Source organism: Branchiostoma floridae, chromosome 4, assembly GCF_000003815.2.
Source record: "Branchiostoma floridae strain S238N-H82 chromosome 4, Bfl_VNyyK, whole genome shotgun sequence".
Taxonomy (NCBI): Eukaryota; Metazoa; Chordata; class Leptocardii; order Amphioxiformes; family Branchiostomatidae; genus Branchiostoma; species Branchiostoma floridae.
Genome location: NC_049982.1, coordinates 6,699,548 through 6,727,300, shown reverse-complemented (window position 1 = coordinate 6,727,300; position 27,753 = coordinate 6,699,548). Strand labels below are relative to the sequence as shown.

At 39.8% G+C, this 27,753-nt stretch overlaps 2 protein-coding genes across 4 annotated transcripts in view; one reads left to right on the top strand and one right to left on the bottom strand.

Annotated features, from left to right (window-relative positions):
- Window positions 1-927, top strand: part of LOC118413998 — a 28,283-nt gene extending 27,356 nt beyond the window's left edge. For all 3 annotated transcript variants that reach the window (XM_035817700.1, XM_035817699.1, XM_035817698.1), the window contains one exon: window positions 250-927. In XM_035817700.1, the coding sequence (XP_035673593.1) occupies window positions 250-399 (150 nt within the window). In that variant the 3' untranslated portion in view covers window positions 400-927. The remainder of the gene's footprint in view (window positions 1-249) is intronic.
- Window positions 434-25,434, bottom strand: LOC118413140 (cation channel sperm-associated protein subunit epsilon-like). Its single transcript, XM_035816318.1, has 36 exons — window positions 24,991-25,434; window positions 22,555-22,609; window positions 21,174-21,250; window positions 20,457-20,523; window positions 19,494-19,579; window positions 19,137-19,170; window positions 18,496-18,576; window positions 17,966-18,087; window positions 17,443-17,535; window positions 17,115-17,172; window positions 16,851-16,892; window positions 16,666-16,703; window positions 16,344-16,416; window positions 15,818-15,935; window positions 15,230-15,294; window positions 14,585-14,713; window positions 14,252-14,338; window positions 13,717-13,792; window positions 13,212-13,298; window positions 12,760-12,846; window positions 12,270-12,349; window positions 11,744-11,826; window positions 11,344-11,389; window positions 11,097-11,132; window positions 9,634-9,699; window positions 8,954-9,085; window positions 8,476-8,534; window positions 8,172-8,253; window positions 7,687-7,739; window positions 7,429-7,479; window positions 7,062-7,128; window positions 6,434-6,513; window positions 5,910-6,009; window positions 3,940-4,026; window positions 2,697-2,848; window positions 434-1,967 (listed from the first exon to the last, which is right to left on the bottom strand). Exons 1-36 carry the CDS (start codon window positions 25,089-25,091, stop codon window positions 1,700-1,702), a joined length of 3,018 nt encoding a protein of 1,005 aa, XP_035672211.1. The 5' UTR covers window positions 25,092-25,434; the 3' UTR covers window positions 434-1,699.
- Window positions 25,435-27,753: the final 2,319 nt, after the last annotated feature.

The following is a 27,753-nucleotide window of genomic DNA, read 5'->3' as shown; positions in this document are numbered from 1 at the left end:
ATCCTCTTGGGAAAAAACATGCAATGGACTGAAGCTATTCCAAAAAAAGACATTGATCATCTCACAAATACAGTGATAAAATGCTCCCACTCTCTCAAGCAATAAAGTGTTATGTTATATATAGTTTATCTGCCTTGAATAATCGAAGATGTAATGGTGATAAGCCTAAAGGCATTGTAAGAATTTGTGTACATCAGAAAGCATTACACTAGGCAAAACCCACATTCAAAAAAACTCTGGCACACACAGGTATCTGCAGTGAACTCCGCCCCGCGACTGATGTCAAGGCAAAGTCACCAGCCGGCAAAGATTGCATCGCCCAACAACCGACAGCAGCCCACAAGGCCAGACGACAAGAGCAGGAAATACAGACCAACTACTGCACCTGCTTACAGATAACAGTTACAGACTTTTGTCCAAGCAGGTGTTTTTTTTTCTTTTCTTAAATCTCCCCTTGCCAGGGAAACATGGAGAAACGACTTGACCACTTGCCACTGGTCTGGTGTAACCAGTAACTTATCCTATTTGTTGCCTGTGTGTAAATGAGAACTGCCTGTTATACTTTCCTTGTAATTAGGTCAAGATACTTCTTGCAAAGATATTCAGTATAATTAACATAGACTTATAACATGCAAACTACTGTGCAATGCTAACCTTGGTTTGGAATGGTGTAATTATAAATGTGGTGCACTCATATATTTGAATGAATATGTCTTTCAATTAAAAGACAACAAATATGTACTTGCAGTTGTTCACATTTCACTGATGAGATATTCACCAGGCCTGTCTTACAACGTTTATGATAATAGCAAATCAGAGATCCTTAATGTATATGCCAACATATCTCTGTAAATATAACACTAAAATGAATGTTATGTAATGTAAACCAGTTGTATTTATGTATATTAAAGATCTTATTTCATGCAATGTACATGTACTTTATTTCATGTTTGCTGTAACAGCAATGTTACTTCATCTGTACTGTATGTCATATCTACATGGGAACAGAATGTGAGAACAGATTGAACAAACAACTTTTTGTAAGATTCATTGCTATCACAATCAAGTGCATACATCCTTCAACATGGAACTTTTAGTTCCAACTCTAAACACAGAATCTAAAACAGCAACATGTTGCAGCTATGCTTGATTAGTTGCTATTTCCCAGTGCAATCAACCTAAGTTTAGCAAGTTTCTGCAGTTTCAACTTCCCCATTCAAATTACCTCCAACTAAGTTGGGGGGTCAAACAAAGACAGTGCTCTTGTTATAAACTCTCCGAAGTGTCATTGATTAGGCAAACACTTGAAGCAACCCTGTGTCCCGCATTTATGGTAAATGCTCTAATTAATTAAAATCAAGGCTGGAATTTAATCATGCGACCTACGCATTATAAATGAATTAGCAGGACAGGTTCTTAAATATAGCAAGGCACATTTCCCCCAACAATCAGTCTAGTCTGCTATTTGGACGTTTGTCCCCTTTATCCAACTTCTAAGAAGGTTTTGATTCTAGAAATGGTGCAGGATGCGAGAACCAAAATTTTCAATAGGAAAGGGACCAGACTACTCTGCAAGCACAAGAGAAGCAAGCACAGGAGCAAAACTGGAGCTAAAATAGGACGGGTATACAAAGCTAGTATAGGCTGGTGAGGATTAAAACTGACAATGAACAGAGAACACCCACCAAACTTTCACATGTTACATTTCTTCTTTCTCCTCCTCCTTCTCCATTTCCTCTCCATCCTCCTTGCCATCTTGGTCCTCCTCGTCTTCTTTACTGGTCCATTCCTGAAGGACCTTTTCATGCTCCTTAGCCATCAGCTTGTAGTACATATAATAGGTCAAGATGAGAATGATCACCGTGCCCACTATGAAGGCTAGCACCGCGAGATACACGTACAACTCCAGTGACTCACTGGGTGAGCCGTACACTCGGACTGCAAACTGGGTCTGTAAGATGCAGTAACTGGAAACAAAAACACCAAATATTATGAAAATCCATCCACCGGGTTCTCAGGTTATGCTCTTGACCTACATACAGACCCACATAATGGCACAACTGATTCCATAACTTTCTTGAAGAAGATAAGACCATAGCATGTCTCACTCTAAGACTTTTATTTTGCTCTGTGGCTGTGCTTTCATAGAATTGGATGGGAATCTTAACCATTATCTAATAACCTGCACTGTACCCCGATGATACCTTATCAAGCATGAAGTACTTTACAGATACGTATATCTATGAAGTCCAGGTAACCAGAGATTCCCTTATTGCTAATTCCTTCCTCCCTTAATCTATATATGTTATAAAGTACCTACACTCTATAGATGTCCAGCACCTCCGAAATGGAGGAAGCTTGCATTCGCCTGCTCTACTACAATAACAGACTAATGATGATGTATTCTTTAAACATCTGTGAAGTTCAGGTATTAAAGTAGAGATTCCCTTATTGCTAATTCCTTCTTCCCATATACTGTAAATGCCGAAATTTTTGCGGCGGTTTAATGTTCACGATTTTCGCGGTGGCCTCTTCACAGCGAACTTAAAACCACCGCGAACATTTTTCCATGGCAGTTAGAGACTACAGTGCATGGTGCTACCGCAAAATTAAAACCACCGCGCAAAGTCCTTTTTCCCGCTACCGCAAAATAAATCCCCGCGAATACATTTACAGTAATCAATGCTATAAAGTACCTGCACTCTGGGTCCAGCACCTTCAGGTGAAACACGAAGATGCCTTTGCTGGACCCAAACGTGAGGGCGGACACGCCCGAGCTGCTCAGCACCTCAAGCTGCCCCGACAAACTGCCTGGGGGGTCACATGGTGTGGAGCAGGGCTGGTAATTCTGAAATAAACAAAAACAAAAAGGATTGTAACTATAGCTATGTCATCATAATGATTGTTGGGGGGGGGGGGTGAATTTTGAGGAACTAAATACAATAGGCTGAGATTCAGCACTAACTCAGGTAACCTCAATACGACTGTCGCAAGAGACTGGAGCGGCTGCCTACGACAGCAATGGCCCCTATGCATATGGCCAAAGGACTGCAGGTTATGAACCACTCACATCGGGAAGGACCCCTTCTCTTTTTGATAAGTGAGGTGGGTTCTTAAACGTGCTTGACGTGCGGCTCTCCTCAAATATGCGTCCTTCATGGGATATTACAAGGCTGGTAAATGTTTTCTTCTTACACAAGTACTTTTTGACAAATTGAGGGTTGCAGATTACCATTTCGAGCCATGATACTGTCTGTGTCCCTCTTCCAGATAGATTATTTTATGTAAAACTCTCGCTGATTGTAACAGTTGAAAAACAGAGCTAACAACCTTAAGTCATCAGGGAGGGTAACCTGATGACAAATATCAATTCCAAGGGCCTTCAATAAATAAACACCTCACTTTACAGATCTTACTGGTTACATGTAGTTTTAGTAAACATAACTTTGCAGATGACATCCTTTAAAAACTCCAAAATATAATTGTAAAAAAGCAAAATGATTTACTGATTTCCTTGTAAGACATACTGCAACATTGTGCTTAACTTTAGATTGTCTCAAGATAATGTGACTAAATTTGTCATTTCCCAATAGTTTTATTAGAGGCTCACAGCGGCAGCAACTGCTAGCGATTTGTCATAGATGCGAGCACCTCTGTTCCATATCCCTGTCATACGGAGACAGATATCTTCTGTTTGGAGACAACAAAGTGAGCGGATGTCATCCGTGAAGTCAAGTCGCTTCTTGAAAATGAAAGGACAGATCTTTTCAAGAATGCTCTGGAATGAATAACAGCACTCAATACTGTAAATGCAGAATTTTTCGCGGTGGTTTTATGTTTGTGGTTTTTGCGAGGCAGTCTTACAGCGAACTTCACAACCACCGCAAACATTTTTTTACTACATCCTAATCAGAGAAGCTCAGAGCCATGTTTGCTCACCTGAGGGCTCCATGCCTCACCAGGACTGCTCACATTTCCAGCGGTCAGCATCCCAGCTAACGTCTGAGCCTCACAGACACAGCCAGCCTGGAGAGGAGACATAAGCAACAAACTGTCCGTTGACGAGAGAACATGTATTGTATTAAAAATACTGTTCAGGGAAAGCAGTGGAAGATGAACTACATTTCATTTGTCACTGTTCACATTACAATTCCAAAAGAAACAAACTTTTCCTTAAAATCTGCAAAACTTCCCAAGCTTTTATCACCTTACCGACCAATAAAAATCAATCTTTTTGCTTAAGTCGTTCTAGAGGATCTAGAAGCCAAGTGATTACAGTTCTTGTGTGTGCAGTTACCGTTACATACATATAATTTTTTAATGCAATTATCATCCTCTTGCAAAAGTTTCTTTGCACACAACATCTTCTGTGGCAGCTAGAGGCTTATTGACACAAAGTTGGCACTTATGACTTGACTTGACTTTATATACCTTCTCAGTGCATATAACTGCCCAGGTGCATGTAACTTGGGTAACAGGCTGAATAAAAGTTCTAAACGGCAACTATGTAGTTCCAGATGTCTTACTGAGGGATGACTGAGGTGCAAAATCCTGAGGAATTAGTAAACTGTACTTATCATCAACAACGAAAACACACACAGGAAAGAGGTCTGAGTTGGCCAACTAACAATTAAAGTAATCACCATTTTGCATAACACACCAGCTTTGGAGGTAATACTATGTAGCAAACAACATGAATCCTGTATATCTAACTCTTACTGCTGCTTGAAGTCATTCTGATACAATTTGAAGTAAAAATGGGTTTCTAAACAAGTCAATTCTGGGTTTAAAAGATATTCTAAGAGTGACGATACTAATTTGTTGATATGAGGTAAAGGTAACTCACTTGCTAGTACATCTATGATGCTAAAAGCTTAAAACATGGCCTGCAAAGAAAACACTGTTATGCACATCTAAGTAAGTACAAGAGCCCTTAAGGACTCAAAGTACTCAGCTGTCAAGAGAAATATCCACATACATAACTCACCTGCACCAATTACATCTTTCTGAATTTATCTACAAGTGAACATCTTCCGACTCTCGGTGGACAGTAATACTTGACATTTGGCCTTGCAAATTTTCAATGCAATTATAGGACCATGGATCTGCTGGTAATTTCCTGTGTGGTTTAGGATAAAGGAGGTCAATCACCCCACAAAGTTCTTGATAGCACTTTACTTCTTTATTTGGATTTATCATAGGGGGGAAAGGAGGGCAAAACAGGTGCAAAATGCACCTTTAGAGGCTGCCCTCCCGCACATAAATACGCATACATGAAATTCACCAAGTGCTTTTTGACAAGCACAATAAACAGGACTACAACACTTTCTGGTAGCATGACGGATGAGCAACACAGAATCGAATTCATGGCTTTCAGTTCCAGAGGCAGGGCAGCTAACCACAGGAGTATGCATGCTACTACTAGTACATAGCACATTCATGTTGCTGAATTAAATTTTGAAATTAGATGTCAAAGATTTTAACCCTATATGTTGCATGCAACCAGTATAGAGGGGTGGCAGTCCTCTGCGATGGGCAGTGTAAGCAGTGTTGGTTCTGTCTTCAAGAAAATCCAAAAATCTTGAAACAGTGTCATTAAAGAAGCCACATTTCTAGAAACAGGTATGCCCTTAAGCCAATTGGCCTAAAGCAATTTGTCGCACAGCGCAACTTGTGCTTTCTGATGTCAGCAAATCATGAATGCAAATCAGCTGGGTAAAAATAGGGACGATAAAAACTCTACTTTAAAAGTTTTTGCCATGGGAGCATGACCACTCAGTCCACAACCACGTTAGTTGTACTCAGGCAAAAACATGAGTGTAGGCTTCAATACGTGTGTACAGCTGACTTGAGGTTGTCAACACCATGAACTCACAAACCTTACAACATGTACACTGCAGTTCACTTACCTGCTGCATGGTTGCGTTGTAGCCATATCCTGTCCTGCCGTGAGCCTCCCACACAAAGTAGTCCTCCGTCACCTCCCGTACAAACTGGTCTCCGTCATAACTGAGGGACATCAAGACTAGCTAGTGTTAAACAGGTGACAGCCACCACCACATCATCAGTGAGTCAAATAAAGCTATAACAAAAAATAATCTTCTTTGTTCATCAGAAAATTTCATGCAATAAAACAAGTTAGAACACAGAGACAACAGTTGAGTATGAGTAGGAGTGAGTGTCATTCAGGAAATAAAAATTCAACGTCATATTTTTTTATATCATTAGCTACTAGTAATAGTCCTGTAGTCAATGCAAACTCTCTGAAGAAGCAGAAAAAATGTTTAAAATACAGCATCCTATGCCGGTGGCTGGACTGGTAAAACTCTTGAATACTTCTAGTAGAGGTTCTGCTTTGACTTCACAGATTAATATCTATAATCTCTATAACATCAAGATCCATCAAGAGTAAAGTTAGGAGTTTGGGACATACAGGTCTACAGTTGGCCGGAAGCGGTCAGAGTAGAACACATCGATTGGGCAACCTAGGTTGTCCAGGTCATAGGTCACCTCCTGAAATGAAACATAGTCTGATGTTTTCTCAACAAAAACGACAGTTGTTGCCATGAAGAATACCAGGATTGAGAACCTGTGCAGGCACTTATGTACATTTGTATCACTATCAGCAAGGAGGATTTATCATGACAAAACCTCTTTGCTATCAGCAAGGCCATTATATACATGTACATGTACTGTCCTTGTTATCAGCCGTCAATATGAAATACATGTGTATCAAAAAGAAAATCAAAATCCTGACAATCTTATGCAATGATAGTGTGTATAATTGTACACTGATACTGACTCATTTAGAAGAAAAGGAACAAAAACTTTCAATGGATTACTACCTAATCTTATACATAATGAAGAATAACATATTAATTCCCTTTTATATTTGTAATACTATGACTCGAAGTGCATTTGCATGTGTGGGTTTGCATTTCTATACAGTTGATACCATCTAGCAGAACATGCAGGAACTGCACCAGATTTAAGGGACAAGATTACACAGCATGTAACTTAATTTGTATACTCATCAAACAAAGACAGAAACTGCAATAGACCGTTGAATTCTCTGTACAGCCCTGGCAACCTTCCCCTCTGTATGTTGGATCATACATATTTGGTGACCTGAAAAGGTAAGAAACATGATGTACCTAAAGGAATCTCCCTACAGAATGGAACAATTGCATATTGTGAAACCTTTATACTGTAATCCAATACTTAAGGGCTTAAAACATGCAATTTGTACATTGTTTTCAAGATTTGCATGTGTACATGGAAAATACTTCTGCCTGTATTTTATTTTGCACGCAAATTTGAAGGTATGAAAAAACACTATCTTAAAACATGCTTTAAGGTATGTTTAAAGAACAGATTTCCTGCACTGCAAACTAAAAACGTATTATGCAAAACACATTTAGGACTCACAAGGTGTAGATGTAGTTCTGGTAAGAACTGCACTCTTCTGATCCAGAGGGTCTAAATGTGCGTTGGGAGAACAAAAGTTAAGACTTCAAACAAAATAAAATGTGTCAATCAGTTAAAGGAATTATGAAGCAAGGAGGAATATTATGTTACAATATTGCTTAGTTGATGTGACAAGTGACAAATCTTATAACAATTGAAGCTATTTACAGCAATAAACTGAACTATGAATGTTGAACTGTTGTAAGTAAAAGCTGGTACCTTCTAACCCTTATGTGACGATCAGGAGGACATCCCACAAAAATTGATGTCACCTGTAAATAAGACAATTAACAAGAAAATGTAAAAAAAAAGTATACTGTATTTGACATCAATTGCTGTCACTCTGGTACCTGACTGTAATGGCATTGCTTTGAAATAGCCCCATTGATACATAACAAAGCTCTTATTCTTGGGTAAGTGCATTCGTGACTTTAGTTCCCATGCCACACTTACAAAATGTAGTCTTGTTTTAATCTTATTCTACTTGTCTAGAATAGTATAAACCTTTTCCCTCCTAGAGACGTCACCAAATTCATACTAATTACACAAATACATACAGCAAATACAAACTACTACATGCTACCAAGTTTATACATACCGGGTACTACACAAAGCATGGATTAATAGAAAGGAGTCATGTAATATCCTGGAAACACCTCTTTTAAAAATCCCCTTAGTACACAAGGTATATGGACTACACTCACCATATTAACAGGTCCCCGGCAGGCATAGGATGTCTGTTTTGGCCTGACTTCAACTGTCACAACACCTGTGGTCTTAGAGCCGCTATCATCCATAAAAGAATAATATTTTAACATTGTTTCCTGTTAATTCAAGCCAATGCAAATAAATTCAGGATTTTGTAAAGTTATTTTCTAACTAAATGAGATGTAAAACTACAAAATTTAAACTGTTAAAGGAGCATGACTTATAAAATATCTGACATGTTCTATCACATATGATAATACCACTGTATAAATATTAGTTGTTCAAGATAATTAGACATACCTTCCAGTCTTTTCAGCCTGCAGCATATCAAAAGTCACATTGCTGGAGAAGTACATGGTCTGGAACAAATAAACCACAATAATTAAGTGAGCCATATTACAGTCTAAAACTACAGTCACTTTTTTGCACTTATCTGTAAGCCTTGATGCAATTGGAAGCTATATACATTAAATAAAACTACACAGTATTAATAGGAAGACACTTAAAAAATGGTAGTGTCCTTTAAAGAACAATATGCTGACCAATTTTGCTGTTTTCTTATAAAAAAAAGCTAAGCCGCAAATTTTATTGAATGAAGAGACTTTTTTTTACACAACCATTGCTTTAATTTTTTTAAATCTATGTTTTGGTGACCGTCTGTCACCTTCCTTAGGGCAATTCACTATTCACGGGCACAAATTTTATTACACTGCACACTGTTCGTTGTCAACAAGAACTGACAACCAGCAACAAAAGAGAGAACAACTTTGTTTCTTGCCATGTTCTCTGATGTGTAGAGACTGGAGGGATGTATCTCAGAGCTGAAGTTCTGTTGCAGTAGGTGCCCATCTCTCACTAGCACTTCAACGCTGTTCTGTGAGCCATTTGGGTACAATAGCGAGGCCCATATCTGTGCGCGCGCGTGCATGAGACAAAAGGATTTTTCATTACAATCTAACATTAAGGACGTGTTAAAGCCGGACCACCCGCTTCACGATCTCGTGCCTTCGCATCAAGCCACAGCCTCAGGCAGGCATCTGAGAAACCAGAACTCGTTCACTACAATCTAGCATCAGCAACAACTGCAAAATGGGGATCTGTTTAACCATAAATGGATGGGTGAAATGGAAAGTAACAATCTTCTATGATGGGCTACATCAAATAAAGGTATATCTAACATAAATCACTATTTTTTTTCATATTGCTTCTTACTCAGGTGATTCATTATCTATCAGTATCATATCTATTGGCTTGGCTGTGCATGCTGCTTGCCCAACTAGCCTGTGGCTATTGCAAAGGGCTTGCTTTACTGACAGAAAAAAGGACAATACAAATGGAATTTGACATCCATAACAATATTCTTAAGTGCTCAGATAATACTAAAATATGCGTACCCAGAAGCATGAAAGAAAGCTAAAGGAATGCAAGCTAGGAAAATGAACTAAATAACACACATACCTGCAATTCTTCCCCCACATCTATATAGTAACCATCAACATCCATCTCATGGGAAAATCTATAGAACTGACAAAACAACAATGCAGTGTTTTAAGCATTTAAACTAAAGGCAAAAGCTGATAATAAGACAACAAGTATGAAAACACCATTGAGTGGATCTATCTGCCCTGATGCAATGTGTGTCTAACAAGAAAGATTCATACTTGTCAGTTGTTCTTTTTTTCTTTTCCCTAGTTGTCAAATTGCCCAGACAAAGTTGAAGTGAATAGGTCTAAGATGAGGCCCTATCCTTTAAATCTTACAACAGGCTGCATATGCAGATGGTACATATTTTGAGCCTAAAAAATGCGTACACTGAACAATGATTCTAATCAGCAAACTACTCCTAAACCAATGCTGTCTGTGGGAGGTCGAAATGAAAGAAAATCAACTTGCTAGCACATTTCTCACATCTCATTGTACTAAAATTGCAAACAATGAATTATACGCAAATATTTCTGTGCCCCATGGCTGTAAATATGCTGATATTGGGGCTTACGCACAACAGATGTCACTTTCAGCACCAAGGAGAGATGCCGCCTTAACGCGCACTCTCACTGCACTTGCGTTAAGCTTGCGTCACCGCGGGGTTCGTTCACTGCGTCACTGTTTTGTGATATTGATATATGATAATTTTTCATTATTTAGATATTGCGTAATACATAAAAAATGACTTGGAAGACGACAAAATACACAAAAAGTACAAAAATCTTTCGAACCCCACAGTGACGGAAGCTTAATGCAAGTGCAGTGAGCGTGCACCTTTACAGAACAATGCGTCACACATTGCAGCAGCATTTGCAAGGGACACTCGAGATAACAATCCTACTTACAGGGCAGGATGTGGTGGGGTACAAGCTGCTGTATACCTCATGAGTTATATGAATTATGTCTGTGCCCTGTGACTGTCAATATGCTGATATCGAGGCTCGAGCACAACAGATGTCACTTTCAGCACCAAGGACAGATGCCACCTTACAGAACAATGCGTTGTTAAGCTGAGTCCTAATCCCTCCTTACTCAGGGAAATACAACAAGTAAACTCACGGACACACACATACACAGAACAACCTGTGTATTCAGTACTGAGCCTCTCCATTCCAGACTGGACTGTTTCATTTGTGAGGGGGGGGGGGACTAGGCTATTCTTATCTAAGTAATCTAACATGCGTCACACATTGCAGTAACATTTGCAAGTGACACTCACGATAACAGGGCAGGATGTGGTGGGGTACATGCTGCTGTATACCTCATGAGTTATATGAATTATGTCTGTGCCCTGTGACTGTCAATATGCTGATATCGAGGCTCAAGCACAACAGATTTCACTTTCAGCACCAAGGAGAGATGCCGCCTTACAGAACAATGCGTCACAAATTGCAGTAACATTTGCAAGTGACACTCACGATAACAATCCTACTTACAGGGCAGGAAGTGGTGGGGTACATGCTGCTGTATACCTCATGAGTTATACGAATCATGTCTGTGCCCTGTGACTGTCAATATGCTGATATCGAGGCTCGAGCACAACAGATTTCACTTTCAGCACCAAGGAGAGATGCCGCCTTACAGAACAATGCGTCACAAATTGCAGTAACATTTGCAAGTGACACTCACGATAACAAATCTACTTACAGGGCAGGATGTGGTGGGGTACATGCTGCTGTATACCTCAGCTTGGAGAGGAAATAGCCTTGCGGTGGCTGAACTCGCAGTGCTGAAACAGACAGTGTGCAATTTAGTACGTCTTTGGAGGTAAAAACTAGAAACCTAGTCCGTGGCTGTTCAGCATCAGTATTGCTTATAGTTTACAGCTTATACAAGGTCCAGGATTCCAAATTCTGACCAATCTTTATGTTCAGAGATGGATTATCTTTTACATTTCTTACTCCTGGAGGGATTGCAGCACTGTACTGTACTGTAGGAGGAAAACAATCCGGGGCAAGGCAGCCTCTTTCTTTATCTTAAATAAGTTTGTACTCATGATAATATTCCAGTTTTGTTACCCTTTTCCCCCCTAAAATAACCTTAGACATAGGGAAAAAACATTAAGCTGAGGAAGGTGTTATACCTATCATAATTCACCCTGTGTAATCTGCCCAGCGTATCAAAGAACAGCACAAACTCAGCTTCAGGCAGCTCACCAGGGGAGAGCTGGTGAAAAAGATATAGAGACAAAAGTAACATTAGCAGGGAGAATCTACAATAGCCCACTTCATTGAAATATAAACATCCAACAGAGTCTAGATAACCATAAGTACAGGTATTAACCCACAGTCACAGATTGATCAGACACAAGTCATGTATATCAAGGGACACTAGATCAGTATCTTGAAATATCACACACACAAACACACAGAATAAACAGTCTTTAACTTTAAGACACAAACACTTACAAACTACCTTTACTCTAGAATGTGGGGTTTGTTTATTTCAAAATAGTTTAAATACATGACATTGTACAAAATGTACTTATGGTTGAATATAATTATATGGATAAATGCTAAACATGTGTGTCTTTCAGTATTGTGCACAACATTGCTGAAACTTAAAGGATCATTTAATACGAGTACAGGGACTAGTTCACTTAGTGTTACCTCAACAACATTTTCCATGTCAACTCTGCCATAGTACAGTTTGTTGGATGTCAGATGTATCACGAAGTCTCCATTTGGGCCTGAAACAACAAGAAAATTTTAAGACAACCTGCAAGAACATGGCTTGTGTCATACCCTAAGCACTAAACATTGTTTATTCCTAAGCTTTCAAGCTGTATCAATTGGTCCTGACAAGAGTCTATGGCTCCTGATAAAACAGCAAAAAGGACACTCGTGTCCTAAGCTACCTCAGTTTTTACAGTATTAATGCTGCAAGGATAAGACGTCACAGGATGGCAACACCAGCAATCCCAACAACAAACCACCAGGGTACAAAATGTGGACGTCTCTGCATGTGTCTCAAGTTTTGTTTTCAGGAACCACATGAGGTCACATCCCTGTGAGGATTCTTTCGTCATGAAGGACTAACAATTGTTATAAAACTGGACATCACTTGACAAGAAGAAAAGATAAGGAGGTCCATATCCACCTGCTGTTATTTCCTGGATAGACTCAATAGCTGCATCCACCAGGTCAGAGGTCATGTTGCCCTCCAACACTTGTAGGGTTCCTGAGCCTTTGATATCAACAAAACACAATACTTGTTAAATTGATACTTAAATTTATACCAAGTACCTAAACATGGAGGGGAGGGATACACAATCATGGACACAGTTCTTCAGTTTCAAGCCCAAGAAAAGATTTTATCCAGCAATTAGCAAATATCATCTCCAACATGATGAGGTCATTTTTTTCCATTCCAAGGTTTTTCTTTGCATTTACTGGTTGCTTAGTACTATTCTAAATGCTATGGTTTGTAGATGTTACCCTTGTTATTGCTGTTGTTTGCTTATGCATGACTGTATGTGAGTGGACTAGAATTTTTAAAAATTATTATCTAAAACATGTATTATACCCTACATGTGCATACAGTATACTCACCATTGCTGAAGAAGTAAGTAACATAAATGGAGTCCCACACTAAGGCCTCGGGCATGGCACTAGCCAGGTACAGCAGGGAAAAGTTGCCTGGAGAAGTGAGAGCAATCAATATTCAGTCAGCATAACAGTCATAAACTAGACTGGATAACATCTTTCATTTGATATATATAATTGTTTCCATACTTTTTTATCACAGGATGTAGAATCAATAATTGTAAAACAGATGCATTCCTATATCTGGAGAGAGAGAGAGAGAGAGAGAAAGAGAGAGAGAGAGAGAGAGAGAAAGAGAGAGAGAGAGAGAAAGAGAGGGAGAGAGAAAGAGAACACATGGCATGGGAGCAACAAAATTACTAACACCAATCAAGAAACTGAATACCTGTTGTTTTGTGAAGTAAAATCTTCATATTATGAACTGTCAATAAAAATTAAATAAGCAATTGGTGTAACAGTTTATGATATTAAAGTTGTTTTTTGCAAACAAAAGTTAATTCATTATCAGCACCTGCTGAGCTATGTTCCCTTGTGGACTCAGGAAGGCTCCAAACTGTTGTGGACAGGTCATACAGTAAGGTCAGGACCTGGAAAAAAACAAAGCAATACATTTAATTTACTGTAACAATGGGTAAGCCTAGCAGCTCATACAGGATGTACAGCCTTAATTTGTGGTAATATCCAAACTACATTCTGTGTTTGTTCTACGGCTAAACCTGGTCGGTCAACCACCTGGAGCAAGCAACCTGACCTCCAGTCGCAACGCACACCAATAGAACAGTCCTGTCCATTCTTACATACTTAACCCCAACCTGTCCTCAGCAACCACCTGTCCTCAGCAACCACCTGTGTGTGGTTGCTGTAACCAGGTTTGACTGTACCTGTGCAAAGACTGGCATTTTCTTAAAAACTTGTAGAGAAGTGACACTGTACAGCTACCTAGCCCTTCATGCAGAAGTAAAAACTTTATGAACAATTAAGGACAGTGATATGCTGCTCTGTCAGAATTCAGACTCTCTTGCTGTTTAGCAAAATTGCTTGCATACCTTACTCTCACCCTCAGCTGTAAGGACCTGTACCAAGACACCAAGTTCCTCTGGATCCGAGGGGAAGGATACATCCAAGATGGGCACCTTCAAAAGAGAACATTTAACAACTTCAGTCCTTGAACTGGCAAACTAATGGAACTCACTCAATGGCACTGTTTCCTGTCCGTATACAATCTTTAAGCCTTCAAAACCAATGTATCCCGTTACCTCTTGGCTTGATATTTTTCTGCCACTCATTCTATCTAGTTCACTGCTAAACCTATTTAAAGAAGAAAAAAATACACTTCAAATTGTACCATTCTCAGTAATATTACAAATATTTAGACTTACAGAGTTATTGTTATAGCCGCCAGCTCCCAGCTGTGCAGTTGGTAAAGATGTCAGCTCCATGCTACTGTTACTGGATGACTTCAGGAAGAGCTGTGAGGTGGTCCACACTGCAAGGCATTCATCGTCCATCTACAAGAGAACAAAAAGGGCTTATTGATTGATTGAATTTTTTGTGATTCTGGTAACAGGACGATGCAATGCCTAATACTTTTAACTGATATGCTTTGGTCCACACTGCAAGGCATTTGTTGTCCATTTCCAAGAGAAAAAAGACCATTTTGGTTTTTGTAACTTAGAGAACAGGACCGTTCGATGCTTAATGCAAACATGAACAAGCATGGAGGAAAAAGAGAGAAAGTTGAACTAAGTCAGTTGTAACACAACTCTTTCTTTGGTGAGTACTCACAGGCTTCACTGAAAGCTAATGACAGTAACAATCCAAGTTGAGGTGATATCAAAAAAGTGTATCACTGCTGTTATTGTTTCATCCCCTATGAAAATCATTTCAAAAACTAACAGTCAACAGTTTTCATACTCAAAGGTGAAACAGGCAAATTCCAAATTCTTAGTAATACACAACATGAAACTAAATGTAACTGAACTTCTGAACAAACTGCTGAATCAATCCTGCCCCTCTATAGCTACCTGTGCTCTGCCTAGCCTACTGTGCCTTTCTCTTGCCTTTACTCCTACAATTCCTCCTGACACACCTGTACATGCAGGGAGAAAATGTCTCACATTTGTCCTACTTTACAGCATACATTAAGGATTGGTGTAACATAGGTTCACCTTCATACGCAGGGTAACCTATATCCATTGCTTAAAAAAAGGGATGTCAAGTCGACAGAGGGTGGTTCAACGAATTAACTATAATATTTCTAAATTAATGTAGTTTGAAACCATGTCTGTCAACTTGATATCTCTAAATAATATGATATGATAATGATGATTCCTAAATATCTCATGTTTTTAAAAACGATGGATATACATGTAGGTTACCCCGTGTACACATAGCATTAGCAATTGATCTGATCTGATGTGATGTGATGTGATGTGATGTACGATAAAAGAATGATATGAAGACTGATATGATATTCCTTTATAAAGTATCAATAAAACTGCCTACTGCCTATTGCTCAGGCCAGGCACTGGCCGCTTACTCCTCTCCGTCAAGTATGATAAAAACTTAATGAAACTTTTTGCATACTAGCTATTGAGCTTGACTTGCCATACCTTGCACCGTGACCCGTTCCCATGTCCCATTCTGTGCCATCCGACACAGACTGCTGCAGACTATCACATACAGGTGACTCGCTGTGAAGGCAGCTCCCTGGACCTCACCATTACAAGACTGGGGAGCAAAATGTGGAGAAACAGTTAAACATTTGAACACTGATCAGAAATTACAGGCCTCAGGTAAAAGTTACATATTTTCCTTTTAGTTTGGTTTATAATCATACTAATGAAAGTTAGATGAAGAAATGTGCCTTGTACTAGTAAGTTATTCCAATTTGTTTTACTGTTCAACGTGGTACACGATGACTTACTAGATAATCTCAAAGCAGATCCACGGTGGCGTAATATAGTATCAAACCCATCGTAGCCCGTTTGATTCCCTTTGGCCGGCTATACTCCTTGGCCAGCTATGATACTATCTTATGGCACTGTAGGATCTGCTTGGAGATTATTACTAGATAGATATCTCAACTACATTGTTATGATCTAGTACTGTGACAAAGACAAACTAAAACAAACTCACCTGAAGAACATCATCAGGAATGATTAACTTTTCTGTTGTCAGGAAACTGTCTTGTGTAAAAAGAACCTCTGTGCTGTGAAGAGAAAAATAATATCATGCACCATGTAGTAGTAAATGCAACTTTCATTTATTTATTTATTTCCTTCTTCCTACACTACTAGTTGATGGATAATGTTACAAATTTACAGATGGAAGTACAGTACAGTTGTGCCAAAAGATAGATAGTTACATATCTGCACTAGAGGAAGGTCTTTGCAAACCAAATAGATATTCATTTAAGTTACAGTGACTCAGCTGGTAAGTTAGCACAGTAGCTGTTCACCTGGTTATGAGGAGAGCAACACTTGAGGAGACTGGGCTCTGAAAAAAAAAAGTTGGAGGTGAAGCAGAAATGCAGTCAACATTCTCCTGTCTTAAATGTCGTGTAGTCACAGTGCATTAAGTGTATATATTTTTTGTAATATCAAATTTACAAATTAGATGTAACACTGTGAAAACTAAACTCACCTGTACAAGGACTGGTGCAGCAACACTTCCTTTCAAGGACACCTTGAAAAATTGTATCTAAGTTACATGTTGAGTCCTTTGTGATGAAAGGAAAGTCTAAATTTCACAGTGAGTAACTAACTAAACAACAAAGATTAGTTTGCATTCTATGCAGATGTTCATACAACATTATAAGCTTGATCAAATTGGCTACTGAAGTATCACAATGTAAATAGATATAACATTATATACATTACATAGACATGTTAAAATACGTATACTTACAGAGCTTGGCATGGTGATGTCAGTGAACTGTGGTTGGTGCAAAAGCACTTGTGTGACTCTGAAAACAACGATTTGTTCCTTTTGAATACCATTTGTCTCAGATGTTATATGTTATATGCACAGTAAGACAGAAAGATGCAAATTAAAGAAAGAAGCTGTTTAGAAAAAAACAACTACCATTCGTTCTACAGTTTAGTCCGAAAGTTCAACAAAGCCTATAGCATGCTAGTGTACAGTGTAACAAGTTTTGTTTGTGTCTCCCGAGTATCGTTTCAATGGCAGAGGCTAAGTAAGACGATCTTAGTTGAATTTTTCAGCGAACACCTACCCTACAAAACAGTTATCCAGCAGCACAGCCCGTCCTGAGACCATCAGAGCCTGCTCCACGGAGCTGTCCACCTCCACAACTATCTCCCACAGGCTGCAGGGTTTATGGGCAACATTGACATTGTCATAAATGACTACTAGAGTCTCTCTCCTTCTATTTCTGTCTTTGTCTCTGTGCATCTATCTAGTACATAAATGTGCAATAAAGGTCTTCATTCATTCATTAATTATCTATTAGTAATAGTATCCGCCCATCTACAAACATAACATAACATAATAGATGATTTATTACAATATTTTTCTCTTATGCAAAAATCACGAGTCTGTCAAACAAATAATATGCATCCCATATTACACAATGTCATTAATCACATAATAAATGTTATACATAGAAAAGACTAAGACTTATAGATTCACTGAGACTTGTTTTGAGAGGACAAAGTCATTTGCTATGGACAATGTAGTGCCATATCATGTACTTCATTTTGTAAAGAACATCCTTTTTTTACATCTTTTACACCAACCTGCTATTTCTGTTGTATGCTGTCCCCTTGGACAGCACATGCTGTACATGCGAGCTGTGCAGCTGTCTGACCTCAGGGTGCTGTTTCTTTCTCCAGGACAGCTCAGTCAACTGGGCTGAATACTAGAAATATTTTTGAAATTTTCTAATTGTATTCTAATCTAGATATGATAGCTCAAGGCCTGGAGATAGACAAGCAAGTCATGATGAATAAGCAGGATAAAACTGTAAATACTATATATAAGTGCGTATGTCATGTAAAAACAACCTATAACTTACAAGAACATTGTTTCAAGATACGGTCATCTTTTATCACCACATCACATTTATATTGCAACTACAACTGTCACAATATCTATACTACAATGAACTACTTTAGTATTGCTTCAGGCTAATATTTGCATAGCCATTTAAACATATGACACCTTAATAATAATTCCGTCCGTCCGTCCGTCCATCCATCCATCCACACATACATTCTCTCATTCATGCATCCATATTTATATAGCTGAAGACAGAAGACATCCTTGCCTCAGAAGGCTCCTGTGCCGTGTTGTTCAGCTCCCTCAGGCTGGCATGTCTGTCATCTACAACCCACACATGGAGCAGCCACTGGTGGAAACACAATAACGAGTCAAGTTTAAGCATCATGTGGAGTGGACTCATTCCTCAGCTAACCGACATCTATTTGACTGCAGTTATCCCTCAGTTAGACTCCTGGAGTCCACTCTTCTTTATGCTACCCTGAGTGCCATCCTCCATAGTTACCGCTGGCTCAAGTCTTTTCCTTGGTTTGCAAGCAAAAGTATAGAGCCAGCGGTCACTACAGAGGATGATACTCAGGCTAACTTTATACTCATTCCTCAGCTAACCGACTTCTATTGTACCACAGTTATCCCTCAGTTAGACTCCTGGAGTCCACTATACTTTATAAATGCCTGAGTGCCATCCTCCATAGTTACCGCTGGCTCAAGTCTTTTCCTTGCTTAGCAAGCAAGCAAATGTATTGAGCAAGCAGTCATTACAGTGGATGATACTCAGGCTAACTTTATACTGCATACTACTCCGTCAGATAAGTTTAAGTTAGGGAGATACCACCAATATCAACAAGTACCATGTGGAGACATTCAAAAAGAAGTACAGTGTACTTAAAGTACTTTGAAAGAGCCTACCGTTTCACCACTGGAGTCAGGTACAGCTGCCGTCCTGAACAAAAAGAGCTACATTTGTAAGTCAAGTTATTGAAGAAAGATAAAGAGGAAACCATACATTTAATGGTCTCTCTTTCCCAAGTAAATGACAGAGCAAACCTTGCAATATAACATAGTTCAATGACACTGTCCTAAAAAGTATTAAACAACATGAATTATGTGGGGTATCATCAAGACCAAAATATAAATCTATAATGACACTAGAATCAAATAGCTAGACTTTAGCTCCAGTGAGTTATCAGACAGTATTTACTCACAAGAATGGAAACTATATGTTGAAGTTCAATGCACAAAGATGCTACAGGTGCACTAACTCACCTGTTAACAGGTGTCAAGTACCACCTGTAGCAGCTGGGACTGTCCAACACCTGCATATGGAGTGTGTTGTCATCTGTAGCACCTGCCTAAAAAAAGTATTGTGTAGTGCAAACATTCACTGGGACGGGAGACCTGGCACCAAAATAAGTTATGTCACCCCGTAAGGGGTGGCACAACCCTGACAGTGTGGTATAACCCGTTATGTCATACCTGTGACGTGAAAGCGTTCGGGTGTTCCGGACCGGGCCGTACGCTTCCGTATCGCACAGGTTTGAAAGGCGTATCACACAGGCTCTCTTCGAGTAAATCGACCCGCGGTCGGGCTGGGACCGAGGGTGATGCGGAATACACCGTGTTGTATTTTATATGTACGTTGACTACCTACCCTACTTACCTGGTGCAATAATTGTAAAATTTAAGAGTTTAAAGAAGTCAAAAGTTATGAACAATCAGTCACAAATGGGATGCTAGGTGATGAAATGACATTACCGATATTATTATTGTAAATTTGTATTGATCCTTAAACAAAAGTTATTGGAATATATGCCCAATGTGGAATGAACAATAAGTACATTATTAGTCACTTTCGAGATGGTATTCTTCAAATGAAGACACACCAACACCTATATACAATAGCTAGCTGCAGTGGGATTAGTAGAGCCTGTCATTGTTACCCTGGTGAAAGCAACTGTCATTTACTGGGATGCCAGATAGGTAAGAAGAACATCTGGTTGTGTACAAAGAACTTTGTTATCCACTTACTGATATTGTTACTGTTTAATAGGTGCAACCTACTAGCCTGGTATCCGACCGTACTATAGCTCCCGAGTCTTTTCTGTACTCTCCGCAAATAGTATTTGTGGAGAGGACAGAAAAGACTCGGAAGCTATAATATGGTTGGATACAAGGCTGGCGAACTACCTTTGACAAATATTCAAATAAGCACATGTACTAGTAACTTACCCCAGCCACATCAGGATAGACAGCGTACCTTCCCGGGCTGCTACACCGGATGGAAGCACCCTGTGACCTGTGTAAGAGATTAGTGATAGGTAAAATTAGGTACAAACCATTTTGGTTGTGATATACCGGGTAGGCTCTGTTCATTACTTAAATGCTGTATGATCCATTGAAAACTGAGACAGAATACTCTTGCAGTACTGGCAAATCGAAATTTTCATGCAAGGTATTTCTAGACTACACTATACTTTCTTTCTCAGCTACACCTAAAAAGGACCTCAATGTTATATGGAAAAAGTGTGCTATCTGCTAAGCAGTTTTGTTGTCATCGTTGTATGTACAGATGTAACATTACTGTCTTTGTCACTGTCTCTAGGGCTAGAGTAAACTCCAGGCTGACTCCCTTTCTCAGCTATACTCCTTGGCCAGCTTTGAAACTTGAAACTATCTTAGGCCACTGGCAAATCTGCCTGGAAATTAGGGCTGGCCCTTTGTACATGTAACAGCCACAGGTTAGTTGGGCTAGCCTGAGTACCAACTATCATCCTCTGTAGTGACCGCAGGCTCAATCCTTTTGCTGGTGTCCATGGTTAGCTGGGCAGTTTTAGTTGAGCAGCCCTAGACACAAATGCTTAACAACTTAAAATGAATGAAATAAAGTTGTTTCATTGCTCACTAGACATAAAGTTTTGACAAATATGGCTAAGTCTGGTGGCTTACCCTTTTGGTGTGACATGGCAAGCTGGTTCTACCTTCCACTGGAGATCAGACACAGTCTCAAGATGTTCCACCATGATCTGACATAAAGGAGGGAGACAATGATATCTTCTCTGAGTGTCAAAGTGGTCACATACTCTGACATACCTTAAGCTTTGTACCTTTCATGCGCCAGTATGGACAAGGATCGCTAGGACTGGAAGATCGCCTTTCCAGCTGTCAAGAAATCCACAGTGCCATGGCTGGTTTGAAGGAGTCGTTGCGTAAATTTGGTGTGCTCTCCGGACGCTGTAGGTGCGAATCCTTGAACTGATTTGCAGCGTTTTCGAAGCACTTTTCGGAGCGATTTGTGGGTTCTGAAACACCCGACGCTGCCACCACGCCAGTATGGACAAGGATCGCTATAACGTATAAGGGAACGACTCTTGGGCATGCAACTATATTGAGGAGCTTTATTCCAACATGGTGATACAGTACGAGTAGGAGTCGGTGGTCGGACTAACTCTAGGACCGAACCAACATAACACAGGGGTGTTATTCTAACTAAATACAACATAAACCAACATGGGTGGCGTGATCGTTTTCCTTCCTTATTTCTATCTCTCTTACTACTTTACACCAACTAGCTATGCCCAACTATTATTAATCTTAGTGGCGATGGGAGATCCTAAGAAAGAATGTTACAATTCATGCATGATATAATTCAGAACCATGCATTTGTGACAGGAAGGACAGTGGAAATTTTAGATGGAAAATTTTATTAATGTTAAAGGTAAAAAGGGTTACTTGCTCCGGGAAGATGATTAACCTCGTTCCATTTGTATAAATTTGGGTATGTTGGTGGTTATTAACCCCCCCTCCCCCTGGTGATTTTGGGCCCCCTAGCAGTATATTCTGGTACTGAAATTCTCAAAAAGCAAATTACATTAGAGTGCATCAAGGGTTGATGAGAACTCCTTGAGTGCATTGTTTTTGTTCAAATTTGATGTCACAAGCAGGGTTGTAGCCAGCCTGAAATAATGTTCCGTCCCCTTGATTTTTAATGGAAATCCTATCAAGTGCCGCGTGACGTTTCTAGAGGGGTCCAGGGTCCCTAAAAAGTTTTAAATCTAGACCCCGGGAAATGCTATTTTCTGCATTGTGAGGTGTAAATTTTGCTGATAGACTTTAAGTTATTTAATGGCATCTGAATTGGTGAAGAGTTACACAAGGGTTTCAGGTTTTTTTATATCTTTACATTTTTACTTTACGGATTTTTGTCCATCACAGACTGAGGACAGAATGGGCAAAATTTTTTTCCGTCCTCAGCTGCAATTAAATTCTGTCAAAGGACGAAAGCTGGCTACAACCCTGGTAACAAGTAAGAAAAATAACCATTACACACAGGATTCCTGGTGGTGAAGCCTTCAGTCGGAGTCAGGGAACTGGTCCAGGAGTACCTGCAGAAATGTAAAACAACTTATCATTAAGTTCACTTTGTATCTTCTTCCTAAAATAAAAACAGTTAACGGGTTGGCGGAAACGGCTGCCCGGTCGGTCGGCGGAAACCGCTGCCCAGTCCGGTCCGAAGGTTGGTTTTGGGGGTTTCGAGTGTACCAAATGTAAACAACATGGCTTGCTGTCGCAACAGTAATTCAGGTGCATTTCTCGTGTAGGCTGACCTTACGTTGAACAGTAGCACTAACATCGTAAACAATACCGTAACTACCGTAATAACGGCGTAATTTTGATCTTATACACGTTTACGGTAAACACCAGATTTCGGTGATGCCAGCTCATTAGCGCTTATAAGGTCGATAATGAGCCGCGTGTCCTCACCGTAAGTAATAGTTACCCCATGGGCGGGGCGAGGTTTCTGTGTATATCACCAGGCCCGCCCACTGAGGCTTCGCCCTCGGGGAGACTAGAGATCCCCGAGGTGGCGGGACTGGTGATATACACAGAAAACGAGACGAAGGCCATGGGGTAACTAACTTAGCCCATGGCATACTTCCCCAAAGCTTTTCTAGTTCATCAGCTTTACAAAATGTTACTTTATTTTGTCCTAAAAGTCCACAATCTTTCTTGTTATTGTTTGAAAAGCTGTGACAGACAGTGTCAGCCTGTAACAACACAAGGTCATTAATCTTGTCAAGACCTTTCCGGGCAAGGTGCCTGGAGACAGAAAGTCTGCTCATATTCCTCTGGGCAATTAGAAATCAAGCATAGGATTGGTCAGTTATCACATGACACTATTCTGGTCCCAGAAGAAGGTCTCAAAGGTAAGCGAGGATTGGTCAGAACGGGTCACATGCGTATATCACCCATACTTTTCAGGCTGAAATCACCACTGTTTTTTGATATCATCACACTTTTTTCCTCATTTGCATGAAATAGCAGCACACTTTTTTTCGTAGCACCATACTATGTGGATATATCAACAGAAAATGGGGGCTTCTCATTGGCTGAGGGGAAGTAGCCATGGGCTAAGAACTGATTAGCGCCTTGATTTCTTTTTGCGAAAATATTATCCCCAACACTAGTAAGTTTTATATTTAAATACTCTGAAATAAGAAAACTGTTTGTTGGATTGATTGGATTGTGTAATTCATCGGAGGTTTTCGGCATTCCATGCGGCGCACATTAGGTCGTTGACCCCAAAATACGTAGCGTGTGTAGACACGCAGATATGTGTGAGGCGCTTCTAATAGGGGACAGTAGTAAACTTTATGATTACTTGACCAGTACTTGCTCTTCGGAATAGCTTTAGACAAATAAGATGTGGGCATTGATCAGAGTATGAGTCATTCGTGTTGAAGATTAATATATAATTGCTGATTAAAAAATTTTCTCGAGCAGACCATGGCCACGTTGTTTATCGCTGCATCGTGTTATTTGGGCTCTAGCCGCTCTGCCGATCTGAGACAGGATGGGATTCTGCTGACTTTTAGTGCTTTGACCACGAACACATTTGTTAAATCCTTGGTTAAATCTTTATTATCTGCGAGTTTCTTCATTTCCGACATGGGAGAATATAGTATAGTGATCAATCAAAGAATTGCAGTTTCAGGCTGTTAGATTAATAATTAATTATGTCCTCATTAATATCCCGTCTACATGGTATTCAAAAGATGAATATTCTTAATATTACCGGCCGCTCTCCACGTGATAGCGCCCCGTAAATACGGCCGCAATTACCATCGGATTTACAGCATGTACACGATTACGCTCGTCGTAATTCAGATACAGAATACTACCAGCCATTTTCCAACCAAAACCCCGTCCAAAATTTCGACACGGTTTTGTATACATTTATTCTACGATGAGATAATGTTTAACATTGAGATTACAATATTAATGCTTTCTGTTGCAAAGAGGCACAGCTGCACTAGATACCTTACTTTGCTGTATGCAATACTCGAAACCCCCCAAACCAACCTCCGCACCGGACCGGGCAGGGGTTTCCGCCGACCGACCGGGCAGCCGTTTCCGCCAACCCAACAGTTAACACGTTAACACTTCCTGGACGTTTCAATTGTGTTTACCTGTCGAATACTGTACAGTATACAGATTCAGATCTTTAACTGCTTTTCAATATCAGAAATTCTTGTTGTTGTTGTTCTTGTTGTACGTCTACTACTAGTATTTCTCTAGAGACTCCAGAGATGACCTCACAAAGAAACTGGTCACTGGTGCCAGGGTTTCCCTTGGCCGCCCCCCTCCCCACAAAAGTGTAGGATTGCTCAAACTTTGAGTCAAAGGAAAAAGAGAAACTATTTCTTCAATTTATTCTGTAAAAGGTAACTAATTGAAGTGATTTGTAGCATTAAATACGAAATACCTCCATGCAGCATGGCATCTTCTGAAATGTAGCAGAACTACCGGAAACAGAATAATCGTGGCAAAGAACCGAGCTGTAGCAGACGACATCTTGGCAACCATGATGAGCGGTGACTATCCTTCTTTCTAGTAACGTTTATATAACGTTACCCTTCTCAAGAGTTCAGTGAGAAATCAACGGAGTCTAGCCTTGATCAAAAGACTTGTAGCATTACAAAATCTCAGAACCGCTTGTCTGTATTTGTGGGAGGGAGAAGAGGAGAAACGTGGCAAGCAGCAGACGAACGGTCGCCTGCTAGCAAGCTGTCAAAAATTCGCGGGAATCCTCGACCGCCGCACTACTGCCGCACCACTGCTACGGTATCTGTATCACTCCGCTAGCCATAAAATCAGTGAAGGCTGATCTTCTTCTTCTGGCGAATGAGCAAACGAAGGAATGAATAGGCGAATGAATGAAGAAACTAACGAATGAGGGAGTGAATGAACGGTACAACGACTGAATAAAGGAGTGAGTAAATTAATGACGGTCATAAATGAAGGTAACTGACGAACGAATGAACATGACTGTGGGCTTGCGCTACAAGAAGAAGTTAGGCCGCAGCAAGTAAATCTTATGGATGACATCCGCGCACTCATTAATTTTCGCCTGATTTCAGAAAAAAAACAAGAATTTTTTTCTTCTTTGGAGACGGTCAACATGACGAAAAATTAAAAAAATGAGCAAATATGTTGTGTTGTAACCTAATGATTGTAACTTGTTACTTGTAGAAGTGACACTTGCGAGGTACCCAGGACTGTAGTTGTAGAAGTGAAACTAGCTGGATAGTTGTAAAAATGACACCAATATGGACATGAGTGTAGTTACCAACTTTGTTAGTGATCTCAGTCTACCACACTGTAGTGTCACTTTTACTACACCAGTACATGTCTTGAATACAGGAATGAATTCCTTCTTCAAGTTCTTGGCTGTGATACCATGTTTTGTCCCTTTAATTCTTGTTACAATGTTTATGGTGTCTATGTTGAAAATGTAGCCATCTTGTTTTTTTGTACCCATCTTGTTTTTTTTTCGCCCTATCTCACTATTTTTGCAGTCTGAAGAGGATGTCATCCATAAAATTTAGTTGCTGTAGCCTTAGCGAACAATTCAAACTACGGAGGGTGCTTTCGATAATCGTGTCTTCTGAAGAGAGAGAAAACACAAAAGATACGGAAAAAAGGTCGCAAAACAGCCGTGAGCCAAAAGCAACTGGTAGAAGAAAAAGTAGGTCGACAGAAGGACGACAGGTGAATACGTCACGACCCGGCCTTCGTTGCCACTAGAAGGTTTAATTGTGAAATTCTATTGACCCTATCATTCTATTACGCTATCCGGACGATTCTATCCCGATCAGAGTCTGTATATCTGTAAATTTAAAGATATCCCATAAATTAAAGACAGCCAGGACTTTATTTCATAAGAATTGAATTAAACTGCACCAAGTCAACCCAGGCAACATCGCTGACTGCACCAAGTCAATACAATGGTCAACCCAGGCAACATCGCTGATTTCAGGGTTATTAGCTTTATAACGTTATGATAAATAAGACACAGACACATAGATCATATAGACGTAACGTTACTGCTTTCCAGTGCTCAAGAGTTTTCTTTTTCTTGCAATTCACCTCGAAGTCTGCACCCGCTCATAAGTGACCGTAAACTGGTACTGCACGTAAACTGGTAACCTTACGTTACTTGTACTTAGAAGTCAGGACTGCTCTTACAACTTACTTCAAGGAGCTTAGTAAATTTTAAAACCGCCCTAATACATTCATAGTATCATACCATGTAACGTTACCAACGAAATCGACAGAGGGTTCCTATCGGGATCTCTAGCTCTAGGACGATTCAAATCGCAATCTCAACCCTGACTTATAATTTATATAACGTTACATGAGTTTGTCTTCAGAATGTCATTGGTCCTATGCCTACTAGGGTCCTACTAGTTCGTAGTGATAGGATATAGGAGTTGGACCGCTGCACAGGTATGCAGCTTTGTACTTACCTTTCACTTGGCAAAGCCACTGAGCGTGTCGATCCAACCATGGCACTGCCCTGTCGGACATTTAACGTTACTGAACCGTAACGTTACAGTTCAAAATGATCGAAAATCCATGGCATGTTCAGTCAGTTCTGTGAGACTAAACCTGTGGCAGCACTATTTATTCTGTCTCGTTGCATTTAATACATCATGGTATGGTCGAGTGGCAAAAAATGTAGTTAAACGTCCTTCCGAGTCAATTGTATAGCCCCATTGGTTCAATAAACCAATCAGAAAAAGGCCAGACTCGCAACTTGAGCCTACTTTTAAATACTAAGGAGGCTATTGAGAACAAGTTTAATAAACTAGATAGATGTACTTATAGTGTAGCATAGCCTTAGTTGTTCTGTCTCTCCCACTGACACTGTAAAGATTTTTTACAGAAACGTTTTATGACGTAACTAACGTTACTGCATTTAGCCCATATGGGCAAGGACATGCAAATAAAGATCAAATTGTCATTTAATTGGAGCATTTCGAGTGTTTCTAGACCTTTTAGATCTTTTAAGAGAAGGGCCCCAAAGCAAAGGGACGGAGAAGATCGAAAGACTCCGTATTTTAGTATTTTCCAATGGCACCGCCATTTGGGTATATCTTGCAAAATAGTTGTCATTTTCTTTTTGTTCTTTTTACAGTTTTTCAAAACAGACAGCGTTGGATTTGTGTTGGCTGTGTGCACTTTT